Source organism: Oncorhynchus kisutch, linkage group LG21 (assembly GCF_002021735.2).
Source record: "Oncorhynchus kisutch isolate 150728-3 linkage group LG21, Okis_V2, whole genome shotgun sequence".
NCBI classification, from domain to species: Eukaryota; Metazoa; Chordata; class Actinopteri; order Salmoniformes; family Salmonidae; genus Oncorhynchus; species Oncorhynchus kisutch.
Genome location: NC_034194.2, coordinates 9,665,364 through 9,673,807, shown reverse-complemented (window position 1 = coordinate 9,673,807; position 8,444 = coordinate 9,665,364). Strand labels below are relative to the sequence as shown.

Sequence of the window (8,444 nt, the reverse complement as noted above, 5' to 3'; positions counted from 1 at the left end):
AGAGGGTCACAGACAGAGCTTGGTTCAAATAGGGCGGCAGGTATCCTAGCGGTTAATAGTGCTGTGCCAGTAACCGAAACATTACTGGTTCAAATCCCTGAGCCGACCTAGGTGAAAGGCACTAACACTAAGTCGCTCTGGACAAGAGTGTCTGCTAAATGACTAGAATGTAAATAGGATTTCTTGTTTCAATATGGAGTGGCAAATGGACAGCAGTTGCACTTGGGACTATTCAATTGGTTCAACTGGCAATTAGTTCCAGGCAAAATAAAGCAAATACTATTTGAACCCAGGTCTGCAGGCAGTCAGCACAAACTTTCACTATGACAATCTAGAGTTCTCAAATATTGTGTTCCAGTTCCTTAATAAAATGGAGGATTCATCACAGGAACTTCAAGTTCAATGGAAAAATGTGTTTAATTGTGTCCCTGACCATAATGTTACAGATAATGTTGACTTCCTTGCAGTTTTTGAAAAATACTTTTGAAGAATAGAACTTGGAAGCGCTTTTCGGTGTGAATTGTCACATTAAAATATTTTATGTAAGGTACAAGGGAATTAAATGGCGGCTCAAGCAACGAGCAACATGCCCAGAAACCCTGGAGCGCACTGCAATACCAAATGAAGATAAATATCCTGGATGTAGGGGTCACGTACCAACATACATGATGGAGGTCGCAGTCATGTCACAGAGGGCAGGGGAAAGGAAAAGGAGGGGGTTGAAGCTCTGGCCCGTGTTCATCTTGGGCTCTGGTCTCCGTCTGTCGTGACAAAGCAGCATGTGGAAGACAGCTAGACAACTGAGCTCCCCCAGGAACATCCCTACGGCCTAGAGAGGGGAGGCAGAGGGGTAGAAAGAGAGAGAGGGGAGGCAGGAGTGACAGACACTGAGCAATAAAAAATAACTGACATTTAATCCATCCAAAATGTTGATAAAGACAAGTGATTAATTTAGGTCTTAGCTTACACACTACGTATTTTTATTTGAAAGACTGTACCTGTACAAATGGGTGGGCGAATGAGTGTTCAGGGGAGTCTTTACAACCCTTTGCGGAGAACATGTCAGCCCATCTGGAGGAGAAGAGAATGTTGATTAAGTTTGCTCAAGAATGTCACACCAGGTCTCCCGAGTGGCGCAGCGGTCTAAGGCACTGCATCGCAGTGGCCAGACGGGAGCCACTCCTCAATAAAAGGCACATGACAGCCCACTTGGAGTTTGCCTAAAGGCCTCTCAAACCATGAGAAACAAGATTATCTGGTCTGATGAAACCAAGACTGAACTCTTTGTCCTGAATGCCAAGCGTCACGTCTGGAGGAAACCTGGCACCATCTCTACGGTGAAGCATGGTGATGGCAGCATCAGGCTGTGGGGATGTTTTTCAGCGGCAGGGACTGGGAGACTAGTCAGGATTGAGAGAAAGATGAACGGAGCAAAGTACAGAGAGATCCTTGATGAAAACTTGCTTCAGAGTGCTCAGGACCTCAGCGACGGTTCACCTTCCAACAGGACAAGGACCCTAAGCTCACAGCCAAAACCTGAAAATAGCTTTGCAGCGATGCTCCCCTTCCAACTTGACAGAGCTTGAGAGGATCTGCAGAGAAGTGCAGGAAATACAGGTGTGCCAAGCTTGTAGCGTCATACCCAAGAAGACTCAAGTCAGTTATCGCTGTCAAAGGTGCTTCAACAAAGTACTGAGTAAAGGGTCTGAATTAGAGGTCGACCGATTCTGATTTTTCAACACCGATACTAATTATTGGAGGACCAAAAAAGCCGATACCGATTAATCGTCCGACTTAAAAAAGATATATATATTAAAAAAATAAAATATACAACAATACTGAATGAACACTTATTTTAACTTAATATAATACATCAATAAAATCAATTTAGCCGCAAGTAGATAATGAAACATTTTCAATTTGGTTTAAATAATGCATAAACAAAGTGTTGGAGAAGAACGTAAAAGTGCAATATGTGCTATGTAAGAAAGCTAATGTTTCAGTTCCTTGCTCAGAACATATGAAAGCTGGTGTTTCCTTTTAACATGAGTCTTCAATATTCCCAGGTAATAAGTTTTAGGTTGTAGTTATTATAGGACTATTTCCCTCTATACCATTTGCATTTCATTAACCTTTGCCAGTGTAACAGTATAGCTTCCATCCCTCTCTTCGCTCCTCCCTGGGCTCGAACCAGCAACACAACGACAACAGCCACCACATCGAAGCAGCGTTACCCATGCAGAGCAAGGAAAACAACCACCCCAAGGCTCAGAGCGAGTGAAGTTTGAAACGCTATTAGCGCGCGCTAACTAGCCAGCCATTTCACTTCGGTCACACCAGCCTCATCTCGGGAGTTGATAGGTTTGAAGTCATAAACAACCATGCTTGACGCACAACGAAGAGCTGCTGGCAAAACGCACGAAAGTGCTGTTTAAATGAATGTTTACGCGCCTGCTTCTGCCTACCACCGCTCAGTCAGATACTTAGATACTTGTATGCTCAGTCAGATAATATGCAACACAGGACACGCTAGATAATATTTAGTAATATCATCAACCATGTGTAGTTAATTAACTAGTGATTATGATTGATTGTTTTTTATAAGATAAGTTTAATGCTAGCTAGCAACTTACCTTGGCTTACTGCATTTTCGTAACAGGCAGTCTCCTTGTGGAGTGCAACGAGAGAGAGGCAGGTCGTTATTGCATTGGACTAGTTAACTGTAAGCGTGCAAGATTGGATCCCCCGAGCTGACAAGGTGAAAATCTGTCTTTCTGCCCCTGAACGAGAAAGTTAACCCACCGTTCCTAGGCCGTCATTGTAAATAAGAATGTGTTCTTAACTGACTTGCCTAGTTAAATAAAGATTAATCGGTCGGCCTCTAGTCTGAATACTTATGTAATTATTTCTAATAAATTTGCAAAAGTGTCTAAAATCCTGTTTCTGCTTTGTCATTATTGGCACGACCTGATCTGTTTCACCTGTCCTTGTGCTTATCTCCACCCCCTCCAGGTATCGTTATCTGTCTGTCGGTGCCAGTTCTTCTTGTTTGTTCAAGCCTAATAGTGTTTTGTGTCTCAGCTCCTGCTTTTTCCAGGTTCTCGCCCGCCTGGTTTTGACCCTTGCATGTCCTAACTCCGAACCCGCCTGCCTGACCACTCTGCCTGACCCTGAGCCTGCCTGCTGTCCTGTACCTTTGCTCCTACTCTGGATTATTGACCCCTGCCGGCCTTGACCTGTCATTTTCCTGCCCCTGTTGTTACAATAAACATTTACTTCACACAGTCTACACTTGGGTCTTACCTTGATCCCTGATAATTATGGGGTATTGTGTGTAGATTGATGAGGAAAAAACATAATTTAATCAATTTTAGAATAAGGCTGTAATTTAAGAAAATGTGGAAAAAGTCAAGGGATCTGAATTCTTTCCGAATGCATTGTACATACAGAAATCTTGACTTTTCACATTTTGTTTCGTTACAGCCTTATTCTAAAATGGATCAAATTATTTTCCTCCCCTAATCAATCTACATACAATACCTCATAATGATGAAGCAAAAACAGTTGGATTTCTTTTTATATAGTTATTTTATAAAAAATAAACTGACACATTTACATAAGTATTCAGACCCTTTACTCAGTACTTTGTTAAAGCACAGGGTAGGCTGTCATTGTAAATAATACTTTTTTCTTAACTGACTTGCCTAGTTAAGTAAAGTTTTTTTTTTTATGGAAATAACATTTAGAAAAATTGCACTTGATATGCATTTCAAGGCTATGGATGAGAAAGTTAACTTAACATTTCCAAATGTTTGTCAGTTGTTTGCTGCTTTGTGATATATTAACAGCAAGGGTTGCATTAAAATAGGCTCTATTTTTTACTGATGCATTTAGCAATATTCAATTCATATGCGCACAAAAGCATTTACTGTGAAAGTTGATAAGCTGTATATGAATGGCCTACATGCAGCCTATGTGCAGCACTTAGTTCAATTTATCGAATCAGTTATTGCTTTCTTGTGCCAATCGCGAGCAACACCTGTCTAACTCAGACATAAAAAAACAGTAGGTTATTCTATCTGTAATTGTTACACTCCTGCCATGTAGAAATTACTGACATAGCAGATTTGGACGCAACTAAAAATACAAATGTGGTGTTTTGTGCTTGTGCACATAATTACATTACCCGACCTCCCCCAGTAAGACTAATCCTATCCAAATAGGGCATATCATATCAGACAGCAAAATGGATGCAGAAGACATGACAAATAAACTTGAAACAGGGGAATGTTTACTCATTGCTCAGGAGGTAAAGGGAAATACATTGTACAATACATGTGGAATACATTTGTCTTGCTGTGGAAAATACTGGAGATCAATAAAAAGGTGAGGAGCATGTGTGCCAAACAGGTGCTGTATAGATTACAATATAATTTTTCATACCATTTGGAACAAATGTAAAGACTAAATTAATTCTAAGCATACCAGAGAGTTTGTTCAAGCCTTTATTACAGCAAAGACTAAAAACAGTCGCATTCATTTGCGAATGCAATTTCCAAAATTGAACTGTTTATTTATTGATTAAGCACATTTTTCAAAGGCTCGCTTTGTTTTATTTTAAAACTAAAATGTTTGATTGAATTTCAAATCATGAATGACTCGAATGCTGTATGACATGAACAAATTAATGAATGATACAGTAGCCTATATAAGTATTGAAATATAGGCCTAAGTAAGTTTTACAGTATTAAGACTAAACAGGATGTGCTTTTAGGCCTACAGCTCAGTGGTGGTTATAGGAGGCTGCTATACTAAGCCTACTAATTATAATTACACTATTTATAATAATAATAGTAATAATAACAATAAGAAGATCAAGAAAAAGGAGTGAGTTTATAAATATAATTTTTCTGACAATTTGGAACAGCCTAATAAACAAATCATCATTGTTTTTTGCCAGATGTCTAGCCTGCATTTTCCGTACTTGACGCCCAAGTGCTTAGCTTTCAAATATCTAAAAGCGAGCTAGTTGGAGAGTGTGTGTGTGTTCTTCCATTTGTACCACCGCATGGTAAAATGACGCATGAGTTGAAAATATTGAACGCATGCGGTACACAGAATAGTCTAGTGCGGTACCCCCAACAATGCGTTACTGACTGCTCCATTGACAATGGAGGACGTCCGGCGGAATGCAATGAGTTTGATGCATCAGGTGGACATGAGTCATCAGTCTCGTCTCTGTTCCACACACACCGAACAGATTCCGATACGCTGTTTTGAGTTTTTATGCAATTTGGTGAATTTATTTATTAATATATTTTTTTGTTTTATTTTATAATTATGCCCCCCCCCCCCCCCCACACACTTCTAAAAGCAAAGTTGCGCCCCTGCAGAAACTGAACATCGAGCTCACAGAAAAATGGAATTCAAATGATTTTATCGGTCAACACTAGCACCTATTGGCTTTTATAGTCCAATAGGCCTAATCAGTAGAGGCATGACTGGCATGTGAGTGTTCTCCTTGCTGATTCAATAGAAGGGATGTAGTAGTCACAGTGCCACACAAAGTGATGATGCCGCCTTTTCCCTCACACATCAGCAGATTGAGCTCCATATCACAAATATGCCCGATTGAGTCACTGGTTTATTGACAAAAGTTAGCTCTTGATCTGAACACATTTGACATTCACACACTGCCAAGTCTTTAACAGTTGGTCAAATCAACTCAAAGGGTCTTCACAAATTACCCCTAAAAATAAATACAATTCAAGTCTACACAACAAGCAACTGTTCTCAGCTCAAGATAACATTCTCCTCAGTGAAGCGCAGACAGTGAAGGGTTTGGTTTCAGGTGACTGCCCTGGTAAGAAGTACCAAAAAGTGGATGAAACTTGATCTCTCTATTTGCTACATTGACTCATTTCACTGAGCAAGAGCAACCATGTGTAACATACAGTAAGAATGTGCTGAGAATGTCCATACTGAGGGACTTTTGCCAGACTAGACCACCTCTTTGACAACATGTTCAAGTTGATTAGGTATCATTTCCACATGACATAAAAAAGCTACCACCTGTAACCCCAAACCACATCCTATTTTGCATGACAGCAAAATAAGTTAAACTGCTGTAATTTACAGAAGTCAATTTAGAGTCGTGTCTGTTTTGTGGCACAAAGCTAGTGATTTGCTGAGACAGCAGTGTCCTGCATTTCATGACATGACAAGACATGAATCAACAGTGACGCAAGGCAAATGTGAAAGGTTTCCTTGTCTGGCATTTTGTCGAATGTCTAGCAATTTCCCCATTTCAAATGTAATCATACATTACATTGACAGCTGTAATTAAACTTACAGAATATCATTATCAACCATGCTTGATTGTATGAAAAGGTATTTACAAAGACGGTGGAAATATTTACTTTCCCAAATTATAGATACCATGAATCGCCAATTTAGACAACTGTTGATACAAATATATTGAGGAACAACTCTGTTTACCAGGAATAGTGCAATAAACATGAACAACATTTCAGCCTGAATCTTGATGGTCTAACACGCATTACATTCGCGTTGGCTACATTGTAAACACGGTGTCATCAATGGACAACATAACTGAAGCGTTCACTTACTTTGCTGATAGCGTGTTGATAGAGCCGGTTGTGAGCATAAGACCCGCAAGAAAGAGTTGATACTTTGTCCAAGCCATGTTGGACGTGCGAGGATATAATATACAATAACTATAAACTTTGTTTCAAACCCAGCGAGATGTTTACCAGCAACCGTGTGCACTCTATCTGCCTACAAAAATTCAATCACATGACTTTGAGTGTCAGCTGACTGAGTGCGCACAAGCAGTGAAAGGATGGTTTCTGGCTCGTGGGGCATTTTGGCCCTGAATTATGCCCTGAAATGCAACCCTGTCTCCCATGGAGTAGGTTACTTTTTGAAGACACGGACTGCTTCTGTATGTGTATACTGTTTAATACAACGTAAAAAAAAAAGGCTTGTATTGAACACACATGCTGGCAAAAAAATGTCCAGGCTTCTGCCTCCCTGTGACAATCAAGCCCCTCCTATGTCACTGCTCAACATTAACATTACACCACATCTCCCTTTCTGAAGAACAAAGGGCATATTACCTTTGTCCCAGCAGGTCATAAGGGGATTTATTCTGCCCTTGTAAACCAGACCTGCTCCCAACTTTGAGCCTGTTTCTTATACTGAGGTCTATAAAGCACTAAAGGCAATAAACACTAAAAAGTCTGCAGGTCCAGACAACCTGGACCCCTACCTCTTAAAGATAGCAGCTGGTATTATTACTGAACCTGTGGCTCACATTTTTAACTTGAGTCTCTAGACCAATTTCCAATTTGGAAATCAGCTTATGTCCTCCCACTGCTAAAGGGTGGAGATCACTCAGATGCTAATAACCATCGTCCTCTCTCTAAACTCCCTATCCTGGCCAAGGTCTATGAATCCGTAGTGAACTCACAGTTAAAAACACTTATTGAAAAGAACATACTGAGCGGGGTTCAGTCTGGCTTTAGATCAGGGCACAGCACCATAACTGCAGCTATGGAAGTGGCAAACAACATCATTAAAGCAACGTTGTGCTGCTCTGTTTGTGGATTTATCAAAGGCCTTTGATTCAGTTGACCATGAATTGTTGCTAGCGAGACTCAGAAACATTGGTCTCAGTGAAGGAGCAGTAAATTGGTTTAGGAACTATCTTTCTGACAGAACACAATGTGTATATACGGACAATCACAGTCTAGCTTTCTTGAGATTAATAGAGGTGTGCCCCAGGGTTCCATTTTAGCTCCTGTGTTGTTCTCAGTTTTCATTAATGATTTGGGAAATGGGATGCAACCAGCAAAGTTACATCTATATGCAGATAATACAGTTATATATGTGCTCCTTTTCTGGTTCAGGCTGTTGAAGAGCTCCAGACTGCTTTTCAGTCACTGCAGGCCTCCCTTTATGGTCTCAAACTGGTCTTGAATATACAAAAAAACTAAATTCATGACCTTTACCAGAGCTAGAACTCTGCCAGAGAACATTAGCATTGTCACATCTGGTGGCGTATCCATTGAAAAAGTGTCATTCTACAAATACTTAGGTATTTAGTTGGATGACAAGTTGTCCTTTAAAGTTCATGTGGATAATCTTGTGACAAAGCTTAAATTGAAATTGGGTTTTTATTTTCATAATAAGGCTTGGCTAGAAAGAAGCTTGTTCAGTCCACTTTCCTCTCTTGTAAATGATTATGACTTGTTGACTTGTTGTATATGCATGCAGCCTCCTCCGTCTTACAAAGACTGGACTCTTTATCATGCATCCTACCGCTTTATTACAAATGCCAAGTCACTCACCCACCATTGCACATTGTACCAAATGGTAGGTTGGACCTCACTTTATATGCGCAGAAAGATACATTTGTATGT

At 40.2% G+C, this 8,444-nt stretch overlaps 1 protein-coding gene across 1 annotated transcript in view; it reads right to left on the bottom strand.

The window, feature by feature from the left end:
* The window catches only part of LOC109866531 (solute carrier family 35 member F6), a 14,903-nt gene extending 8,032 nt beyond the window's left edge, over positions 1-6,871 (bottom strand). The window contains exons 1-3 of the mRNA XM_020455244.2: positions 6,630-6,871; positions 999-1,071; positions 658-829 (exon numbers count right to left, since the gene is read on the bottom strand). Of these exons, the coding sequence (XP_020310833.1) occupies positions 658-829; positions 999-1,071; positions 6,630-6,706 (322 nt within the window). The 5' untranslated portion in view covers positions 6,707-6,871. The remainder of the gene's footprint in view (positions 1-657; positions 830-998; positions 1,072-6,629) is intronic.
* Between the last annotated feature and the right edge of the window lie 1,573 nt (positions 6,872-8,444).